At 43.4% G+C, this 22,409-nt stretch overlaps 1 protein-coding gene across 1 annotated transcript in view; it reads right to left on the reverse strand.

Moving 5' to 3' along the window:
- Positions 1 to 15,490: 15,490 nt before the first annotated feature.
- LOC102462814 (uncharacterized) overlaps positions 15,491 to 22,409 on the reverse strand; it is a 95,717-nt gene continuing 88,798 nt past the window's right edge. Inside the window, exon 8 of the mRNA XM_075901749.1 lies at positions 15,491 to 20,787. Within this exon, the coding sequence (XP_075757864.1) occupies positions 20,652 to 20,787 (136 nt within the window). The 3' untranslated portion in view covers positions 15,491 to 20,651. The remainder of the gene's footprint in view (positions 20,788 to 22,409) is intronic.

Below are 22,409 nucleotides of genomic sequence, written 5' to 3' on the forward strand. Positions count from 1 at the left end.
AAAGTGTCTGATCTGTAGTTTCCTGGGTTATTCTTATTTCCCTTTTTATAGATGGGCACTATATTTGCCCTTTCCCAGTCTTCTGGAATCTTTCCCAACTTCCATGATTTTTCAAAGGTGATAGCTAAAGGCTCAGATACTTCCTTTGTCTGCTCCTTGAGTATTCTAGAATGCATTTCATCAGGCCCTGGTGACTCTAACTTTTCTAATTTTCTAAGTAATTTACAAACAACTAGTAGCATTCCCTAGCAACTATGTCACAATGAGCTTATATACTCACAAGAAGGATCAGGCTTTCTGCTTGCTCGCACATTCCTTGAAGATGAGTATGTGCTCTACTGAAAAAGTTCTAACAGCTATATCTCTGGAACAGTGCATTTCATAGGAAGATCTTACCGATTTACGCATCCTCTTCATTACAATCAACAACGCTGGAACTGTTGTCTGAAGGTCTCTGGGCTAACATCTAAGGATCCAAGATGGCTGCTTTGACTCATCTGTGCTCCAGGGTTTCATCATTATTGAATCCCAAGTAGGCAGTCTGAGCTGTCCCTGTCAGATACAGTACCAGCAGTGTGGCCCATTGTTCTGGTGGGCACCCTGCAACTATTGCTTCCTACTCAAAGGTCATGAAGAAGACCTCATGGTCATCTTTGGACTCCATCTTGGTTAGCAGTAATAGCACAAAAGAACTGGATGGACTGAGATTTCCCGCAAGCAGGACACCACCCAGAAGGAGCAGTAGAGTCCCCAAATGCTGAAGGCACTGCTGCTTCTGCTCACAATTTTGGGTTCCTAGCTCACAGAGTAGCTAGTGTTGTTGAACCCCAGGTTGTAGGATCAGTTGTTACAGCTGCTGCAGCTAGGCCATCCGTTGCTGCTGCTGGCTCTCACCTAGGAACTTTATTAATTTGTCCATGTTCATGAGGGCAACAGGGGAAATTGGACACAAATCACTCAGAACCCCTTCTTGCAGAGTGGGGTCGCTGTGCCCAAGTTCTCCACCAAGTGTAGTTGGATGGTAGCCATGCCGTGCACTCTGAGTCAGAGGGAGGCCACACTGCCTCACTATGCTTTTGGGGTCATCACCTCATAGCTGGGGGAAATAGCAAAGTGTCAGTGTCCTAGTTGGCACAGCAGGTTAAACCTTCTCCAACAGTCAATGACCTCTGGAGTCTGTTGGCTCTGGCCCTGGACCATGGGCAAAGTAGCCTGTAGCCTAGGGTCCCATTAGCCAGGAAACAGCCAACACAGTACTCTTTACATCCTGGGCCGTGTAAGTTGCAGAGCCATAAGCACAGCAGCCTATGTACTCCAGGGTCCTATGGACAGAGGCACTGGCACAGAGGTCTTTAGGCAAGGGTAGAACAAACTCTGGAGTAGGGATATTAAAGGCTAGTCGACTAGTTGACTATCCGATAAGCAAATGCTAATTGGATAGTCAGTGGACTATTTGATTACCCCCCTTTACTGCCTCTATCAGACAGAGGCAGCAAAGGATGGGGAAGAAAGGGTACTTCAAAGTTACAGCACCACACAACTGTGTGGTGCTGCCGCTTTGAACTCCCAAGATGGCGTTTCAAAGGGGCAGCTGCCAAGGAACCCAGGGTTAGCTGGGGACTCCCCAGCAGACCCCAGGTTCTGAGAGGCATTTCCCTAGAACCTGGGGTCACTCCCCAGCTGACCCTGGGCTCTGTGGCTTTGAAATGCACAAGAGCCCCCACTGGGGACTCTTGTACATTTCAAAGTAGACACTTGCATGCAGCCCAGAGTCATCAGGACTTCCCCCTGGCCCTGGGCTGCAGGCGGAGTTCTACATTCCCCCTAAGGGCTCTTGTACATTTCAAAGGGGGAATGCGGAAGTGCCTATCAACTAGTTGAGTAGTTGATGGAAATTCCATCAACTACTTGACTAGTCAATTAACCTCAATTTAACATCTCTACTCTGGAGTCGGTCAGGCATTAAACCCTTGATGCAGGGTAGAGCAAGTGTACAGGTCTCTTGACCTGAAGAAGGGAGGCTTCCTTCCCGGTGGTGGAGTGGCAGGGAAGGCCAGATTGCCCTTTTCCACTAAGCTCTGACCCAGGGCCCTATCATTGCTGAAGGGTCAATGGGGAGTCCCACTGCAACACTCTGACCATGGTTCAGACAGTACCACAGTCAGACTGGAGTCAGCTGCCCTGGGCTACTTCCAACTCTCCCTCTGACTGCACCAGCTGCCATGGGGCACCTTCCCTCTCCCCCAGCAGGTAGGTGGCCTGCAGTGGTACCAGCAAGTCTGTGGTAGGCACAGTCTCTTCGGCAGACAGGGGTCAATGGGGTCAACTGCCAGGTCTGTCAATCAGAGTGGGCAGGACACATTTATCTCCCGTGGAGGCTGGTCCCAATTGAGCCAGAGGATTCACCTTTTATTCCTCTCCTTCCTGTTACCCTTTCCCAGTGGGAGGGCTGAGGCAGCTCTGGCTCTGCCCATTTTGCAACAGAGGGGGGTCCCTGCCCCTCTGGGTTGGAGTGTGGCCACCTCATCACACTCTGTAAAAAATACAAAAAATGTAGAAGACAATCTGAATGACAGCAGCTTAACTGATCCAAAAAAGATCATTGGAAAGCTTCGCTTTTTTTCCTCCTTTAATTTTGAACAAAATATTTCTGATTGCTTCAAAACAAAGCACAGGATTTTTAATCACACATCTTCCATTAAAATAAACCAAACCAGAAGAAGTGATTAAATCCTCTTTACTGCTTGGGAACTGACAACCATTAATTTTATTTCCACTTGAACTTTCAACCTCATAACAGTACCAGAGCCTACACAAATCGTATCTGTCTCCAAGAGGATCCTATATAATGCATGGATTAAATAAAAACAGAGGCTGAGAAGGAGAAGATGGAGCTCTGCTAGCATTTTTAATCAGATGTAGTAGTCGTTGCAAAATAAGAAACTCTGGTAACTGTAGGCAAACATGCATCTGTCATCAATTGAACATATCAGTCTGATACTCATATAAATGAGATGAGGATACTAAGTCTGCCCTAAAAAGACACTCATTTTACATCCTTTAGAACTTTACGCAGCAATAAAAGGTGAGTTGTAAAATATACAGGTACTGGAACAAGATAAATGAACTCCCAGGCCACCCAAGTTCACAACCCTTACTCACTTGATTAATCTCAATAGGTCTACTCATGTGCATGTGTCCAAAGTCTGTGAAATTCTACACATAGTAAAGAAGATTGCAATTTATCTCTCTATATATTTTAGATTGCTTGTGCATCTGTCTGTCCGTGAGTCCATCTGTGAGTCTATTTGTTCAAGAACTCCTCCTACATTGTAAGAACTAGGACCATCAAATTTGGTAGGCAGCTTCCTCTAATCCTAACTTAAAGCAAGGTCAGGCTTGCAAACAGGGGCTGTTAACAGGGAGTTAGGAGAGAGAGTTCTCCAGATAAAGGAGGAAGCTAATCCAGGACCCTTCAGCGAAGTGGCTGTCTGTAGTGTGTGTTTGTCTTTGGGGTTTTCTTGCTGTGTGCTGAGCGTGTGTTTGGCTGTTTGGGTTTGTGGGGGTTTTGTTTCCTCCCCCCCCCCCCCCCCCCCCACACAAAGTGAGTGCTGTAGCTGGCAGGTGGAAGCTGTGAGCTTCTAATTAGGATTTGAAATCTAGAAGCCTCTGCTCATTGGTTGAGCCTTAATCAGGGGGAGGGGTCCAGGGCTTTATAAAGGAGTGAGTCAGTGACCAGGGAGCTTGTGAACAGGGGCTGTTAACAGGGAGTTTGGAGAGGGAGTTGGGAAGGGGGTGAGAGACACTTGCCATTTTTAACATCTTTTCACTACACTCCTGCCCTTCAAGGAGGCAGTTAATAACAACTGAAGAATCTCTCAGCGGGAAGGCATGTATGGATGGTGATAGGTCTGCTGTTGTTACCTGCACAGCATGTGCCATGTTTGTCTTCCTCCTGGAAGATAGAAGGAATTTCATCTGCACTAAGTACAAGCTGGTCACCATTTTGGAAGAAAAAATTATAGGACTTGAGGGCCAAGTATCGACCCTATGTTCTATCAGAGAGGATGAAGACTTCCTCGATAGCAGGCAGTGCTTAATCCTTCAGGCACAACAGGCTGAATAGCTAGTCAGGGCAGTACAGGATAAGGAAGAAAATTTGCAATATGTAACCTCTAGAAGGAGAAGGCTAACTCAGGTATCCCCTGTTCCTGTAGAGGTAAGTAACAGCTATCAGGCTCTCTCCACAGGCACTGTGGTGGAGAATGCTTTGGCAAGGACCTCTCAGGGAAGAAATCAGAAGGGAACACCATCTACCAGAAGCCATGGGATGCGTAGTCCTAGGGATGGAGGTTCCACAGCCACCACTCCCAAAAGAAGACAATGGGTGGTGGTGGTCAGGAACTCCCTCCTAAGAGGGACTGAGTCACCTATGTGCCCTCCAGACCTGTAATCTCGAGAAGTGTGCTGCTTACCAGGAGTTCACCTTCAGGATGTGACTGAGAGTCTTCTGAAAGTGATTAAACCTTCGGATTGCTACCCTTTCCTGCTTCTCCATGTAGGAACTAACGATACAGCCAAGAATGACCTGGAGCGGGTCACAGCAGATTATGTAGCACTGGGAAGAAGGATCCAGGAATTTGAAGCGCAAGTGGTATTCTTGTCCATCCTTCCAGTTGAAGGAAAAGGTCCAGGTAGTGATCGTCGAATTGAGAAAGTAAATGCGGGGTTGCGCAGGTGGTGTTGGAGAGAAGGCTTTGGTTTCTTCGACCATGGGACGCTGTTCCGGGCACAAGGATTGTTAGGAAGAGATGGGATCCACCTAACCAAGAGAGGAAAGAGCACCTTTGCAGGCAGGCTTGCAAACCTAGTGAGGAGGGCTTTAAACTAGGTTCATTGGGGGACGGTAACGAAAGCTCTGAGGTAAGTGAGGAAGCCAGACACTGGAAAGAATCACAAGGAAGAACGAGCAACAAAGGAAGACCCCTGATTCGGATGGAGAAGTTGGAGTGATCAACTGGTTATCTAAGTTGTTTGTACACAAATGTGAGAAGCCTGGGAAACAAACAGGAAGAATTAGAAGCCCTAGACCAGTTGAAGAACTCTGATTTTATTGGAATAACAGAGACTTAGTGGGATGACTCACATGACTGGAGCACTGTCATGAAAGGGTATAAACTGTTCAGGAAGAACAGGCGGAGGAGAAAAGGAGGAGGAGTTGCTTTGTATGTAAGGCTATGTCTACACTACAAAGTTAATTCAAACTAACGGACGTTAGTTCGAATTAACTTTGATAGGCGCTACACTAGCGCTCCACTAGTTCGAACTTAATGGTGTCCCTGGCCTCTGTTTGTGAAAGGCTGGAGATGGATGGCACGAGACAAATGGCTTGGTCACTGTCTTCGGTCCATCCCCTCCAGAGTCCCTAGGGTTGGCCGCTGTCGGCAGACAGGCTACTGGGCTAGATGGACCTTTGGTCTGACCCAGGACAGCCATTGTAAGCTCAGGGCTCAGGGTCGGGGGTCTCACTGGACCCCCTTGATTTTCATGCACACCTGCTCCTGGGTGGCCAGGCTGGCAGCTATCCTGCCCTAGACAGCCACTTTCCTGTGCCTAGTGCGGAGGTCGTGGATGAGGTCCACGATGTCTGCACGAGACCAGGCGGGCGCCCGCCTCTTGCGGACCTGGGCAGGCTCCTGGGAGCTGTCAGCCTGGTTCCGGGAAGAGGCGGAGGGCTGGGTGGCAGCAGGTGGCTGGCTCGAGCCGTGCCAGGTGCAGGGTCTGCTGGCTGGGTGCTGGCAGGCTTGCACCTGGCACGGACACCGTAGCCAGCCCGTGTCCCTTTAAGGGCTCCGGGGCTGGGAGGGGGGCAGAAGAGTTTCCCTGGTGGTGCCCAGAGTGGCCACCAGGGCAAGCTGGGGAGGGCTAGCCTCCCACTAGTTCGAATTAAGTGGCTACACAGCCCTTAATTCAAACTAGTTAATTCGAACTAGGCTTAGTCCTCGTACAATGAGGTTTACCTAGTTCAAATTAAGCGCTCCGCTAGTTCAAATTAAGTTTGAACTAGCGGAGCGCTAGTGTAGCGCCTATCAAAGTTAATTCGAACTAACGTCTTTTAGTTCGAATTAACTTTGTAGTGTAGACATACCCTTATTCCAAAATAACAGTGTGCATCTACACAGCAAGCCCATTATTTCAAAATAAATTCGAAATAATGGGCTTCTCACTCCAACATCTGTAAACCTCATTTCATGAGGTGTAAGGGAAGTTGGGGGAAGAGTGTTCTATTTCGAAATAACTGCTGCGTAGACAGTGCCAAAAGTTGAAATCAGCTATTTTAATTTTAGCTATGCAATTAGCATAGCTCAAGTTGCATAGCTTATTTTGAGTTTAGCCCGGCTGTGTAGATGTGGCCCATGAAAGCTTTATTGAATAGTATGTTCATGCTGAATGGCACAAGCCACAAATAGTAGTGGATCAAAATGGAATCATTCCCATCATTCACTAGTGTTAGTGAATCTTGTTCTTCAATATTCAGCCCGTTGCAGGTGATACTAACTCTGAATTTACTGTCATTGGTGTGATTAAAGTCTCAGATGTCTGCATTTAATTTTGGGGGGCTTTTTTAATTTAAATAACCCTAGAATAATAGTAATAATACAAATCAATAACCACAACTACAGAAGGGTTCCATAAAGGATGAAATAGCTGCTGCAGTCAGGTGCAATAGATGTAGACACATATTACAAGCTACTTTTGATTACTCTGAAACATATTGACAGGACGTTTAGGTTATCAGATGTTATAAGCCCATAATGGGATGGCTGCATGATACAGAGATTTTTTTTATCCTTCAGGAGATAGCCGAGTTAGTCTGTACCAGATAAACTTAAAAAACAAGTCTTTAAAGTGCTTCCAGACTATTTGTTGTTTTTTAGATTTTTTTATGTCATTCAAAGGCCTCAGGAGGAAGGTAACATGCTCAGAAATGAAATGCAAATGTCTCCTGATATTAGAGAAGAGTACCTTTGAGATACATTATGAACTGCACACTTATGGACATGTCTGACATGGGATCTGATCTCCTGTTGGGTTCAATGTCTCTTTCAAAGCACTGTGCACCCCCCAACTCTCATTGACGTCCTCAGGAATTGAAGGTTCTCAGAAATTGATAGTATCTGGCCTGTCCTCAGCATGTGTGAGATATTCTAATTTCACTCTATCTGTGGGGCAGATGGCAGACTACCAGATGCTTGTTATGAACTAAAACCACAAACCATCTCCTTAGCTACTTGTCATTAGAATGACAGGAAACCTCCTGAAAGCGTGACTGTATTGGATGGATTCCCTGATCATTTTTCATTGCACTTTCTACAGAATATAGGAGTTCAAACACATACAAATGAGGATGTATCAAAGACCTAGCATTCCGTTATCTCATCACATTATATCACAGCAATATCACTGGATTTCCTTCTCCTATACTTTACATATTACGTAAGGTAAGACAACATTGATATCTAATCTTTTACCCATGATTCTGAATCCTTTGTTTGATAAGTAAACATTATAAATACATAGGGTTTTTTAACTAGTTCCCAATGAAGTCAATGACTTATGTGGGAATTGGCCCTGACCTTGGTGATCTCCTCATCTCAAAAAAGATATGCTGGCATTAGAAAAGGTTCAGAGAAGGGCAACTAAAATGATTAGGGGTTTGGAATAGGTCCCATTTGAGGCGAGATTAAAGAGGCTGGGACTTTTCAGCTTGAAAAAGAGGAGACTAAGGGGGGTTATGGTACAGGTATATAAAATCACGAGAGGTGTGGAGAAAGTCAATAAGGAAAAGTTATTTACTTGTTCTCATAATATAAGAACTAGGGGCCACTAAATGAAATTAATGGGCAGCAGGTTTAAAACAAATAAAAGGAAGTTCTTCTTCACACAGCACATAGTAAATCTGTGGAACTCCTTGCCTCAGGAGGTTGCGAAGGCTAGGACTATAACAAGGTTTAAAAGAGAACTAGATAAATTCATGTAGATTAAGTCCATGAATGGCTATTAGCCAGTATGGATAAGGAATGGTGTCCCTAGCCTCTGTTTGCCAGAGGGTGGAGATGGATGGCAGAAGAGAGATCGCTTGATCATTACCTGTTCGATTCATTCCCTCTGGGACACCTGGCCTTAGCCACTGTTGGCAGACAGGGTACTGGGCTGGATGGACCTTTGGTCTGACCCAGTATGGCCGTTCTTATGTTCTTAACTGTACTAAGAGTAAAGTGTGCCTTACAAATCATGAGGTCAGGAGTGAGGAGTTTCAACTCTGCCTCATCTATGATAAAATCCTAATGTAATTAGTTGGAACAAATGAGCAGGAACAAATGCTGCACCTTATTGAGACCCAGGATGGCCACCTTCAGCCGTAAATGGACAACATGAAATAGCTACACAATGATATGGAAATACTCCAATTTCATCAACCTAAGCACCTGCTCAGTTTTCAGGTTTTTAAAATGTAGATGACTGAAGTTTTTGAAAACAGAACTATCGTCAAATATTAAAATAAGTGGTATATCATGAGATGGAAAGGGTGATATTTATTTTGTCCTTGAAGCAAGAATCCCTTCTTACTGATCTTAAAAGAGCTCTCAGACCTGGAGCAAAGGAACCTAAATCTTGTAGCCTGCAAGATTTGCCCTCGGGGTTAAGAGAAAAGACATTTTTTTAAACACTCTGGAAGATTTGGTTCTTAACATGAATTCAGAATAAAAAAATCCAAAGGGAAACCTAGGAGTCCCTAAGGGGGAAAAAAGTGAAATACATTACTATGCTTGGCTGACTACATCTTTATTTTTCTGCTTAGGAAGTGTTTCTTTCACTTCGTCAAGATGACAGATTTTTTTCTTAGGTTTTTCTTTGAAGCAATCACTTATGTTCCCCGGAAAATAAAGGTTTTATACACAAGCTCCCATCCCATGACAATTGCAAGTTTTACTTGGGAATATTTGGTAATTTTGTGGTATTAAGGACAAATAATTTCTTTAATTTATTGGTAACATTGCTCTAACATTGCTATATTTATGAGTTTGTTTCACTGTAGTATCTAGATATCCCAAGAGATCCAATACTTCCCATCCTGAAAAGTGTACATTAAGTAGTCAAGACAAACAATAGATGGGGAAACCAATTCTGCATGCCTCGATAATCTCAAGTGACTTAATGTCTGTGGCACTAGAAACTAAACCCAGATCTTCTGAACATACCTTTCATGGGAAAGAACAATCTTCAAACTTTTTAGTTATTGAAAATAGCAATGGTTTCCACATTTAAAAAATGAGAACATTGTATCAGTAGTTCAAGAAAACCAAAATGCAGAATTATTTAGTTGTACTTGCAACATCAGCCTTAACTTTGACCCTTTATTCTGGTTTGTCTCTCATTTTCCAACAGGAAAACCTTAGTAGCTGTGATTAAAATTTAAAAAAAGGCCCCTAATTCTTTTTTGTTGTGCATATGATTTTTTTCAATAATATGACTTCAACTAAAACCTGCAGCTACCCTGTGAAGCGCTGGATAGATCATTTGAGTGTCTAAGAACCTGCAGCTTCTATTGACTTCAGGACCATCCTTGCTTTTATTTACACACACTTACAATTTATCCACATTCCACATCATATAGTGAACCAAATGAGACTTCCTGCACTGACACCAACTTAAATGGAGATGCAGACTCCCAAGCCCATACTTATACCTACTTGCCAACATATGAATTACACATCCTTACACATTATCTTTCAGTGTGGCCACATCTATAAAACATTTCATTATTTACTACATTCCCTTAGTCCAAGTAGGTTTCACTACCACAAATGTTTATACATGTATTTAACCTTCAGCATGTGAGTAGTCCCACTGGTGTGAATATGAATATTCCTACAATTAAAGTTAAAAGTATTTGCAGGAACAGAGATCCCTAAACTTTGTCTGGGCTGTTTAATTTATTAATAATTACTGTTAACTACAATTTATTGCCGATCGTTCCATTATTCTTTGATTTTCTCAGATTTTTCTCCTCTCTTTGAAATTTAAAATTGCCAGAGTCACCTTTTTATCTTCCTGTGTTTCAGGCAGAGTTTCAAATATTCTGAATATACTAAGTGAATCTATGTGTGATGAGATTAAACAAAAACTAATGCTTCTCATCCCTCAGCACAATTGCTTCATATTAAATACATTGGAGTTAGCATTTTGTTATGGAAAGCATTATTCTGAAATGGAACTGCCTCAGCCAATCAGAGTGAGGAATAGTTAATGATTCATATAGTAAATGAGGTCCTGAAAGGTCATCCCACATCTCACAGATCTGGTGTGAGGCATCAGGCCTAGACCACAACTGTCAGGACTTTGCTAATTTAAAGCAGATTTAAGCTGTAAGCAAGAGGCAGGCCCCTGCTCTGGGACCCTGCACTTGGCAAGAACACAGCTGATATTACAGAAGCACTCTTACCTAAAAGGTATGACGCACAGGCTATAAACACACTTGAAATAACAGAACACCTCACGAAGAAACATTTTGGTACCAACACACTCCCCATAAATAACAGACCTAGGCTACGTCTACACTGGCATGATCTTCCGGAAATGGTTTTAATGGAAAAGTTTTCCGTTGAAAGCATTTTCGGAAAAGCGCATCTAGATTGGCAGGACGCTTTTCCGCAAAAGCACTTTTTGCGGAAAAGCGTCCGTGGCCAATCTAGACGCGCTTTTCCGCAAAAAAGCCCTGATCGCTTTTTAAATCTCTGCTGTCCACACTGGCCCTTTTGCGCAAAAGTTTTTCGGAAAAAGACTTTTGCCCAAACAGGAGCAGCATAGTATTTCCACAAAAGCACTGACAATCTTACATGAGATCGTCAGTGCTTTTGCAGAAATTCAAGCGGCCAGTGTAGACAGCTGGCAAGTTTTTCCGCAAAAGCAGCTGATTTTGCGGAAAAACTTGCCAGTCTAGCCAGAGGGATGCAAATGAAGCACATCGAAATTGCTAATGAAGCTGGGATTTAAATATCCCATGCTTCATTAGCATAAACTTGGCCACCCCTTTTTTTTACATAGAATTTTGTCGAAAAAAATGGCAGTCTAGACGTGGATCTGTCAACAATAAACTCTTTTTCGACAGATCCTATAAACCTCATAGAGCAGGAGACCTATGAGGACACAACACCAAAGCCATCTGACAACCATATTCGTGACCCTGACCATTGTTCTGGTAAGCAAGCAAGCTGTCCGCTTCAGGAATTGCATGACAAAAAACACAAGCTAGGGAACCCCCTTGTTCTCTCCCTTCAGTTCCCACAGAATTTGATGAAGCATGGACCCGTTGCATGGCCAGAGAAGGAGAACCATTTGAATTTAAAAAAGAAAGTTGGGAGACATGGACTGGCATTTGCAAAGCTATGACGGAAAGCTCTAAAGAGCAGTAAGAAAAGAAAAAAAATCTAGAACTCTGCAACTAATGTCTATGGCAGTAAGATGGTTTAAACAGCCTACCAATCTACTAGCCTCTCAAGTATCAGAAACAAAGAAAGAGTTAAGAGGAGCAGGACAACACATAGAGTTCTGGAATGCTTCTGTGTCCTTGCAGGGAAGCAAGCAATTCAGAGACAGCAAGCATAGGCACAGAATAAAACACGGGAAACACCTATCTGAAACCTACAAAATAGATATGTGCCGTCCCCTGTTATAAATATTGGTGATCAAAAGCAGGCTTCAGGTAGCTACCCTGTCCTGGAAGAATGAGGATAGAAATGGAAAAAAGTGATCCTGGGAAATTTTAAAGATGAGACAGGGTCCACTGCATTGCAACCACAATCATATTATATAAGTCAAGTTCCAGTTAAACTTAAACTGAGACCTAGACTGGTGCCTGTCAGAATGTATTATGGGCAATACATTAACTCGGGTTAAAATAGGAGCAAACACTGTAGCTTAGATACTTCTTTTATCTGTATATCTGTATGGGTATGTCTACAACAGTGTTATTTTGAAATGTCTTATTTCGAAATAGTTATTTCAAAAGAGCTTATTTCAAAATAATGTGTCTAGACACAAAATGTATTTTGAAATAGCATGTCCACACTGATAGGATACTGAATCGCATTTAAGGATGGCTGGAACTGGTTCTGGCAGGGCATCAGGTCAGGAGTTACCTTGTCTGGCTGCTGCCTGAGGCTATCTGAGACCTGTGCATAAAGGGATCCCCAGGACAGCTGGCTCTAAGGTTTCTCTGCTTGCTTGCCTACCTCCCTGAGGGACAGAAAAGCATTTTTTTTCTTTGGTTGCCCTCACTCAGGACACCACAGCATTCTGCAACATGGAGCCGGAGCCATCCCTGGGCACTCTGGTGCTTCTCCTGGACATATTGATGCAAGCCTGGCAGCACATTCTGCAGGCAGTAACAGTCTCCCTGGCGTGCCCCACTGGCGGCTTGTGCCTCATTCCTCCCTCACATCCTTCCACTTACCCCTCCCTAACCCCCCTTCCTGCTGTACAATAAAAGACACGTGTTCATTACAACAAAGTCTCTTTATTGAACAAAACTGGGGTGGGGGAGAATGAAACTGAGGTGAGACTGGGGAAAGAAGGTGGGGTGGGAAAGGTGAGGGGGAAATCTGGGAGGAGGGAGCTGCCAGGGGGAGGCAAGGGGAGGAAGGGGGAGGAGAAGCTCAGGGCTCAGGGTTGGGGGTCTTGCTGGCCCAACTGTCTCCCAGCAGCACAGGTGTGGGGGCCTCAGCATACCTGGGGGTGTGGGGAGGGTGTGAAGGAAGAAGCGGGAGGGGGAGAAGGAGGGGTAGCTAGGGAGACAGCAAGCTCTGCCCCAGGCTTGATGACCACCTGGAGGGCACGGACCATCCTGCCCCCTGGAATGCAGTCCACGGCATCAAAATAGGGGCAAGGGTCTGGGTCTGCCCCTGGTTGGGAGCTGCCCCCCTGTGGCCCTGGCATACACCTGCTGCAGCTCCTTTATATTCATGTGAACCTGCTCCTAGGTTCGCATGTGACCTTTGGTTGCCAGGCTGGCAGCTATCCACCTGTAGACGGTTGCATTCCTCCATTTAGTGTGGAGATCATGGACATTGGAGGCATCCCCCCAAACCTAAATTAGGTCCCTGATCTCTGCACTGGACCAGGCAGGCGCCCATCTTTTCCAGCCCTTGGCAGGCTCCTGGGAGCTGGCAGACTGGTCCTGGGGAGCGGTGGAGGGCTGGCTGGCACTGGCTGCCTGGCTCATGCTGGGACCACTGGGTCAGGTGCAGTGACTGCTGGCCCTTGGCTGGCAGGCTTGGAGCTGGCACAGGCACTGTGGCCAGAGTTTACCCCTTTAAGGGGTGAGGGAGAGGAGTTTTCTTGGTTGTGCCCAGAGTGGCCACTAGGGCACCCTGTGAAGGGCTGGAGGCCCCCTATTTCGAAATAAGCATCTACACAGCGCTTATTTCGAAATAGCAATTTCAAAATATGCGCTATTCCTCATGGAATTAGGTTTACCAATTTTGAAATAAGCCCTCTGCTATTTCGGTTTAATTTCGAAATAGTGGTTTGGCTGTTATTTCTAAATAATTTTGCTGTGTAGACATACCCTACCTCCCCTCACTCAGAATAGCTTCTACCCTTAGAATTCATCATTCAAAATGGACAATATCAATGCATCCCATCAAGTTCTCATTTCTTCTTCTACCTTGACATTGTCTCAGACACTCTTCTTTACATTTTTCCAAAAAGCTTTGCCTTATTGCCAGCTCTATGACAATTAGATGACCCTTTAAAATACAAAGAAATTTGAACCACAGAATTTAGAGATGAAAATTACCTCATATTCAGTCAGTCTATCTCTGTGGTCAATGCAGAACTCTTCTCTATAATATGTTTACTGGTGTTTTGTCCTATCTAGTTTTAAGCGTCCAAAAACTACTTCCCCTGGAAGGAACACTCCATGCCTAATCATTCTCATTGTCGTGTAAATGCTCAGTGTTCATAGACTAGAAAAACCCCAACAACCACACTGAGAAGTGAGGTCTAGTGGGTAGTGCACTGGATCGGGACTCAAAAGACCTGGATTCTATTGCCCACCCTTTCAGTGACCTTGGGCAAGTCATGTTACCTTAGTTTCCTCAACTATAAAATGGAAAAGAAAGTTACTGACACCCTTTGTAAAACATTTTATGTTCTTTTGGTAAAAAAGCAGTAGATATTGTTATTATGATTAGGGAATTGAACGGAAATGCCCAGTAGGAAGAAGCATTGATGCAGAAGGACCTATTGGTGGTTGTAGAGAACTGGAGGGAGATGGGGCAAGAGGTGAATGCTATTTTGCTACAAGACTCTGTTCTAGGATGCTGGATGACAGCAACGAAGCCTTAAGCAGAGATGAAGGGTATTCTTGCATTAGTCATAGCATACAAAAATAGTTGGAACAAAATGACATGTGAGCCTCATGCTAAATCCATTTAAGCGTAATATTCTGAACTAAATACATTGTTCTCAAGAACAGCTCATCCTTAAGGAAGCGCTCCTCACAAAATGCTGCTAATGTCTCTGTCACCTTGATTTAGGCCGTTTAAGTGTCAGTCAGGCACATTAACAATGCTAAGGGGCAAATTTACCCCATGAACGAAAATCTTTGGAAAATAATTTTAAGTTTTGCAGTGCCGTGTGACTAGGTGTAACATTCCTATGCAAGAGGACTTCTCCTTTATTTCCACATTCCTTGTGCTCTTTGACCCATGTATTATGTTTCTCTATACAAAAAGGGCAACTATTTATTTTTCCAAAAGAAAGAACAGAAATAAAGTCTCCATGAGAACAGATTGTGAACGTCCTCGGAAAACAGAAAAGGGCTGCTGGCTCTACATGCAGTTAACATTCTTTGAAATTTGAAATTTACCATTCTAGATCACAAAACCAAAGTTGTTACAATTCCAGAGTAAGGTACACCACATCACACAGAAGCTGACTATCCTCTTGAGTGGCAGATAATTGATTAGGTGGGAGATGCTAGATTTCAAAGATAAGCACTGCATTTGTGTTTGACAAAACTGAACTTGTGGGGGTGTAAATCCCTACAGAATAAAATCTTCAGAGGTAATGATTTGGAATCTTATAAAATCATAAGCAGCATAAGGATATGCAGAGATCTTCAATGTTGAATCCATATGAAAGTCACCTTCGCATTAACAAATGTCTTTGGTACATTCATGTGTTTTGGAAAGATTTTATGTATGGCCCATCACTTACTCCTCTGACCTGTTGTCTTGTGCTATGTGGCCTAGACTCCACTTAATCCAGGTGTACATTACCTGCTGATGTAATGAGTTCTTCCCATCTGGATGACAATTTGATAACAGTCCAAGGGGCTCAAAGGCACCTTTGAGATTCAAAGCTCTCAAGAGAGCTAAAGACTTTTATAACCTAATTTCCAAAGAATCCAGCACGTGCGGTTCCCACATTTGCATCTTTTTATAAAGTTATCGTAGATCTGTTAAGAAAACAAACTAGGCTCATATACTCATCTAGAAAGGTAATTTTTGCAAGATTGTTTTAGCATTTAAGCATTTGTTTTATTTGTCCTTGAAATGCACCAATAAACTTGTAGAGTACATAACAAATGGAAAATTGCTTTAAATGTTTCATCTGTGCACATACACTACTTTTACAAAGCATGCATTCTGCTCTTATGAAAATCAATTACTTTGTCCATTAGCTTCAGTGGGAACAGAATTGGATCTTCTGATTTTAAGCTGTTTGGTTTTAGAACTATTCTAATCGTTCTCTCTCTTTTTTTTAAACATTGTGCAGTATACTGGCAGTGACTAACAATTCCTAATAAGTAATAATAATCATGCTGTTAATAATTGTGCAATACACTGTTTTACAAGGGAACTCTTCAGCAATATTAAAAGATATATAAGGCTAGATGGATCCCAGCTGGAGTAAATGTAGCTGTATTCATAAATCATATAGGGCTCTTGTCTATTTGAATACTCAGTGCATGTAAATCTCCCCAAACTAGCCTGCCACACACTCAGAATCCATGTGGACTGACATGCACTAAAAAGTCCCGTAGTGTGCATTGAACTGGGAGTAGCAGCAGGCTAGTGCAAGGTAAATTTACATCCTGGTTTACCACAAGCTGTTTGCATAGACAAATCCATAATATCACACACAAAAAACGACATTAAAAGAACAAATTCCCTCTCAGAATCTCAGTCCCAGCCTCTTTGTCCAAACAGCAAGTAACTCTGGCCCCATCTAAAACCTTATCCATTCCCAGGGCCAGGTTTCCCACACTTTAATTTAAACTCTCTTTGGAGGTGTTTCTTTCCCATTCTTGAGCACTCAGGAGTCCTTGGGAATTTGACACCCTGGATTCCTTTAGATGGGGACAAACCAAAAGAAACATTTGTTTACATAAAGTGAAATTAGGAAAAGTTAAATAGCGAATTAAGATATTACACATCACAAACAATCCCAGTTAGTAATTGTTTGGCTCAGTAGAGCCCAGAATTCTTCTTCACAAAATAATTGCCACTGACCTAAACCTCACTCACCAATCCAATCCTCAGCATGTAAAGTGAAGACCATTTCCCCAGGTTTTGGTTAGTTAGGCCTTCAGCAGTCTGGCCAACTCTGCAAAATCAGTGTCAACAACTCCCTTACCAAGACAGCCAATTGCAGAGTCTTCGCTAGATCTAATATATAAAGGAGAATGTTTGTAAGTTTGTGCGCTAATAACTTGGGCACTATAAAAGCCACCACAACCAAACTTTGCATGGGGTAATCTTTCCTCCAGGAGAAGGTTTTAAGGTACTTTTGGCAGTGTGGAGAGAAGCAGCTTCTCGGGGGAAGCGGCAGGGACAGTCACTCACTAAGGCTGGCGGCAGAGGCGTGAAGGGAGGGGCGGCGCTCTGAGCAGCAGCTTCCCCACTCGCCTCTACCAGGCTGTTCCATTATGCAGGCGTGTCTGGGGTGGGGGAGCCCCCTCATCCCTCCCGCCTGTGATGTCACTTGGCCCGGGCCCCTCCCCTCCAACGGCGGCTGAGGGTTGCCAGGCGGCAGGCTGGAGCTCGTGGCCACTGCTAAGGGGCAGTTGCGGGTGCAGCGGGGCAAGCCTAGCGGGGAGGTGGGGGTGGTGGTGGCAGCGGCGGTGGCAGTGTTGGGAGTGGCCCAGGGTCCAGCACAGCTTCATGGTTGCATGGAGGGGAGCCTGGCACCTGCTCACTGTGGCCTGCAGGAGACGGGAGCCCTGGCATAGCCCCATGGTGTGGCAGGTAGCGGGGCAAAAGTTTCGGGGCGGGCGGTGGGATCATTGCCCCCCATGGCATCTGCAGCCCCAGATGCGAGCTGGGCCACCCCACGCACCCTAGGTCCCGTGCTCAGCCCCTCCCATGACTCACACGGGGCACCCCTGATAGGACCCCACCACCCGCCCCGAGTAACGCCAGGTAACTCCAGATAGTATTTGTATATTTGTCAGCATGCATCTCAAATAAAATGTCACACACATAAAATGTGACACATTATCTCTATTTATACTGAGAGATACTCCCTACCCAAAATACTGTGTAGCCAAAGGGAAGGTGTACCAGGCTGGAAGACCACACATTCTGGTGTAATGTCTTCCACTAACAGGTAGTAATATGGCTCTGGAATTCACAAACCTTAGACCAATGCTTCTTACTCCTATTCTACAAATAAGGTAACAAAAAGATTGCACAAAGCCACTGCACTTAGACTTGGGAGTATAATCCAGAGCTCTAATACAACTGAGTCAATTCCCATCCAATTTGTCACTGTATCTTTCAGAATAAATATGCCGAATGTGTGTGCTTGGCTAGGCTATGTATCACCACTGCTCTGAGAACTAAACCACAGGGTTCTACCAAAGCTAGGTAGAAGTCCTGTCATTGCCTTCTCACAAATCACTGTGCAATCCACTGACAAAGTGTAAGCCACTAAAGGCTTAATTGGGTGCTAACAGCCTGCTTTTTGTGACTAAGTGCTTATTTAACTCAGTTGGAAGAGGTCTGTGCTGTGAAAGGTCCTGAGTTCAAACCCTGTGCTAATAAGCCATGCTGGAAAAATAGTATGCAATTATGTAATTAAACATTATGAAGCAGTTTCTTAGCCACTTAATTACACCAGCTGAGCAGCTGGCTCTATATCATAATACATAAGCACAAAAACGAACAGCATCTCTGGTCATCTGAAGAAGTGGGCTGTGCCCACGAAAGCTCATGATACCATCTACATGTTTTGTTAGTCTCTAAAGTGCTACGAGACCATTTGTTGTTGTTTTTCTGTAACAGACTAACTCGGCTACCCCCTGAAGCAGCAGAATTAAAGTTGGACAAGTATTCTTATTTCTGGAATTTCCTAACTTTTGAGTGCTTGAGTTTACAACTTCAATGTTATAATATAGTTTTATATATTGTAAAAAGATAGTAGGACCTCAGGGTTATTAATTTCTTGGGGATGGAGATTGATCATAACTCTGAAATGAAACACTGAACAAAAACCTGGTTGTTCTTTCAAAAGTTTACAATTGAAAATAGACTTAATACAGCTTTGAAATTTTACTATGCAGAAGAAAACCAATGCTTTACAACTATCTAAATTTAAATGAAACAAGCACAGAAACAGTTTCCTTATCTTGTCAAATCTTTTTTTTCAACTTTCCCATTTTTTAGTGGTTTAAATTTAACAGAGTACTGCGCTGTTGATCTGTGTCTATCAAATCAGACATGTTACAAAAGGTTTGGTATTCTTCTCAGCATAAGAACATAAGAACAATCAAACTGGGTCAGACCAGTGGTCCATATAACCCAGGATCTTCCAACAGTGGCTAATGCTAGGTGCCTAGCTTCTGACCAACAAAAGTTAGGGACACTTCAGAGTATGGTTTTCATCCCTGACCATCCTGGCTAACAGCCATTGATGGACCTATCCTTCATGAATTTATCTAGCTCTCTTTTGAACCTGTTCATAGTCTTGGCCTTCACAACATCCTCTGGCAAATAGTTCCACAGTTGATTGTAAGCTGTGTGAAGAAATACTTCCTTTTGTTCTTTATAAACCAGCAAAGTAAACCCAGACATATGTAAGGAGAATTTGGACTCTTCTTCAATTCAGAGCATAGGCTTGTTATGTTAAACTAGGTTCTCCTCCTACTACATTACTTCACTTTGTTGCTCAGGCAATTTGGGAGCAACCCAAAAAATCATCTTGATATTATTCAGAAAAGATCTAGGTTGGCATGGGGTACTGGATACAGAGTTTAAGACTGGAAGGGCCCAGCAGTTCATCTAGTCTCACCTGCTGTATATCACAAGCCATCACCACCACCTAACACACACACACACACACACTTAGCCCAACAACACATATATTGTATTATGTACACACATAAGACCTATCTTTGATGCACAAACCTTTGATTCTTCTGAGATCTGTGTGACTAAAATTTCAGCTTTTAATCTTGTCAACCTCTACATTCCAGGGTACAATTGTCGGCAATGTTACCCTGCTATCAAGCGAGTGTAATTCCATTGATTTCAAAAGATTTACGCCAGTATAATAAGGAACTAACATAGTGGTGAATGAGGCTCTCACTGTTTAGTAAAGCATTAATGGGGGAATTGGTACAGGAGATGTATCCCCAACAGTGTCTGAAGCAGGTTGACATGTATGGTTATTCTTATGCTTTTCTGCAAAATGATCAGGAAAGTAAAATTGACCCAAAACAGCCCTCTTCGCATCAATCCGAGCAACTTGGTAAATTTCTGAGGCACTGCTGTATGCATATGAAGCTGAAAGAGCTGTTGATACAGTAATAGCTGGACAGAACTGATGACAGTCTCCATGCATGATAATATTTGTATGTTTTTCCAATTCATTCATATCAACCTTTGATAACAATGGCAGTCTGGCTACTGAATTTTTCACATTGAAGCAGGGATTGTTTTTTCACATAACAATCTGATTGGCTTTGTTGTTAGGTAACCACTAACTCTTTGGTGGTGGCCAACTTATCTGATTTTGGTATGTACATAGATGCAACATGGAGTTTTCTGTTGATGTCTAGGGCAGATTTACATTACAGGATTATATAAAGAACATTTTTAAAAGGGTTCAGTCCAGAACAGGACAAATAAATATATTTAAATTTGGCAGGACAAACTTTCAGCATTCCTGATATGACAAGCATAGAGCTTAGAGTCCTCCCTGGAAAACCACAGGGACTGATATTCTTGGCAGAAAAAACATACGCATTGAATTTCTAGCATGGGATATCCAAAAGAGTCTTGGCAGGACAAAGGCCTATGGTTCATTCCTGACATGACAAGCATATGAGGATAACATTCCCCACAGGGAATAGGACATCCCTTATTTAATTGCTAGCAACAAAGTCATTGGGAAGAATTACCATTGGGGAAAGCTGTGACATTTTTTGGCAAGAAAATTATACAGAAGAGTGAGGCTTGTATTTCTTGCTCCGTAAACTCATAGGTACTGGCAGGATGCACTTGTATCAGATTCCCAAGAGGATGAACACCATTCCAGTTCTGGGTAGGATGCATTGCTCTCAGAGTCTTCAGGGAAAGCTATACAAACCCATCTAATTCCTCGTGAATTATGATTTTCCAGAGGTCCAAATGTTGAATTTCTGGTGAGTGAGACATGCCTTGCATAATTTCCATCATGACACACGTAGAACTTCTTCTCAGCAAGTTATGACTCCTGTAAAAAAACAGCAGTGGGTTATGCCTGCTGGCAAGATAAAAATGTGTGATATATTACAATGGTCATACTCTTTGTGACTAAAGACTTTTTTCTCCTTGCAAAGTGTTCACAGATTGATCTATGCAAATAGAGTCTGAAATATCCGCCAAGTCATTTGTATGAACAATTTTCCAGCGTACTGATGGTTCACATCTTTCAAAGTTAGATTATGGCTGTACCACATCAACTGTACTTGGAGCACAAACGGGCTATGCAGCCCCAGGAGCAACCCAGGGAAGGAACTGGTCCCCCTTTCTCTCCGAGTGAGGAATAATTTGATAATGGAGCAGGACAGCAGCAAATTACAACAGCCTCCACCTTAGCTCAAGCTGTACTGTCTGGCCAAGCCAAGGCTCTACCTGCTCCCTGAAATTAGAGAATCACTTGGGAAGAGGAGGGTTTAGTGAGGGACAGAGTGAATCAAAGAAACAGAACTCTACATTTGATGATCTCTTCCTTGGATCCCATCAGGATTGTAATTTGCGCCTTAGCACACAGAGCAAAATCTACGCTGTAATTATCTCTCTCTGTTTCACCACGGGAGATGTGCCTTCTCTTTATAAAAGCTAATTGAATGCCAGGAAAATGGGAAACCTTATTAGTCCAGTGGAGCAATGACGGTTAAAGAGATGTAGTGGACATCAGCAATTTTCTTCCTTCCCTTAGGTTTCTCTCTCCTTTTGCAGTTAACCTTCCATTGGGAAGAACTTCTTACCCCAACAATTGTCCATAAGCCCATTGAATAGGGCCAGATTTGTCCAAATGTAGTGAAAGAATATGAAGGTATCTGCACTAAAATAATTTAGGTCATATTAGAACATGACGTTGAGGAGTCATATTAACTAGCACAGAGTTTAACTCAGCTTTGTTGTTGGTATAGACAGGGAGAAGTCACCATCTGTGTTTGAATGCCCAGTTCAAGGGACCATAAGAAGGCCTTTTTAGAAAGCAGTGCTTAGTGATGTCTGCAAGTAAGGCTCCTTTTGGGTTTCTCATTTGGGTACCTAAAAATTCAGGAACCCAAATCACTTGTCACTTTTGAAATTTTTGTGGTATTTAATATCATTTGCACTGATGGATTAACCTCTACTGGAACCTCTTTGGTCTTAACAACAACCAGGTGGCATAATGCTAACCACAACTTATTCTCCTATCTATACTGACTGCAAAATCCTGCTTAATGTGGGTTAGCAAAATGTGAATCCTTGAGATTGTGTCCACCACCAAGAGGAGAAGTCTTAAAGTGTTGGTGGTGGTCTACAACTCCCTTCAGAGGGAGATGTAGGTTCCATCCGCTGGCCTGACGTATTGTCCTGGGAGGGATACTGGGGCTGCCTGGAGTCTAGATCTGAAACAATAAAGAAAGGTTTTCAAGGTTCATTTGTCCTGGTCACTCACCCATGCTGCTTGTTCATGTGGACACAGAGGGTATGTCTACACTACCACCCTAGTTCGAACTAGGGTGGTAATGTAGGCAACCGGAGTTGCAAATGAAGCCTGGGATTTGAATTTCCCAGGCTTCATTTGCATATTGCCGGGCGCCGCCATTTTTAAATGTCCGCTAGTGCGGACTCCGTGCC

The sequence above is a fragment of the Pelodiscus sinensis genome, chromosome 1 (genome assembly GCF_049634645.1).
Source record: "Pelodiscus sinensis isolate JC-2024 chromosome 1, ASM4963464v1, whole genome shotgun sequence".
NCBI lineage: Eukaryota > Metazoa > Chordata > Testudines > Trionychidae > Pelodiscus > Pelodiscus sinensis.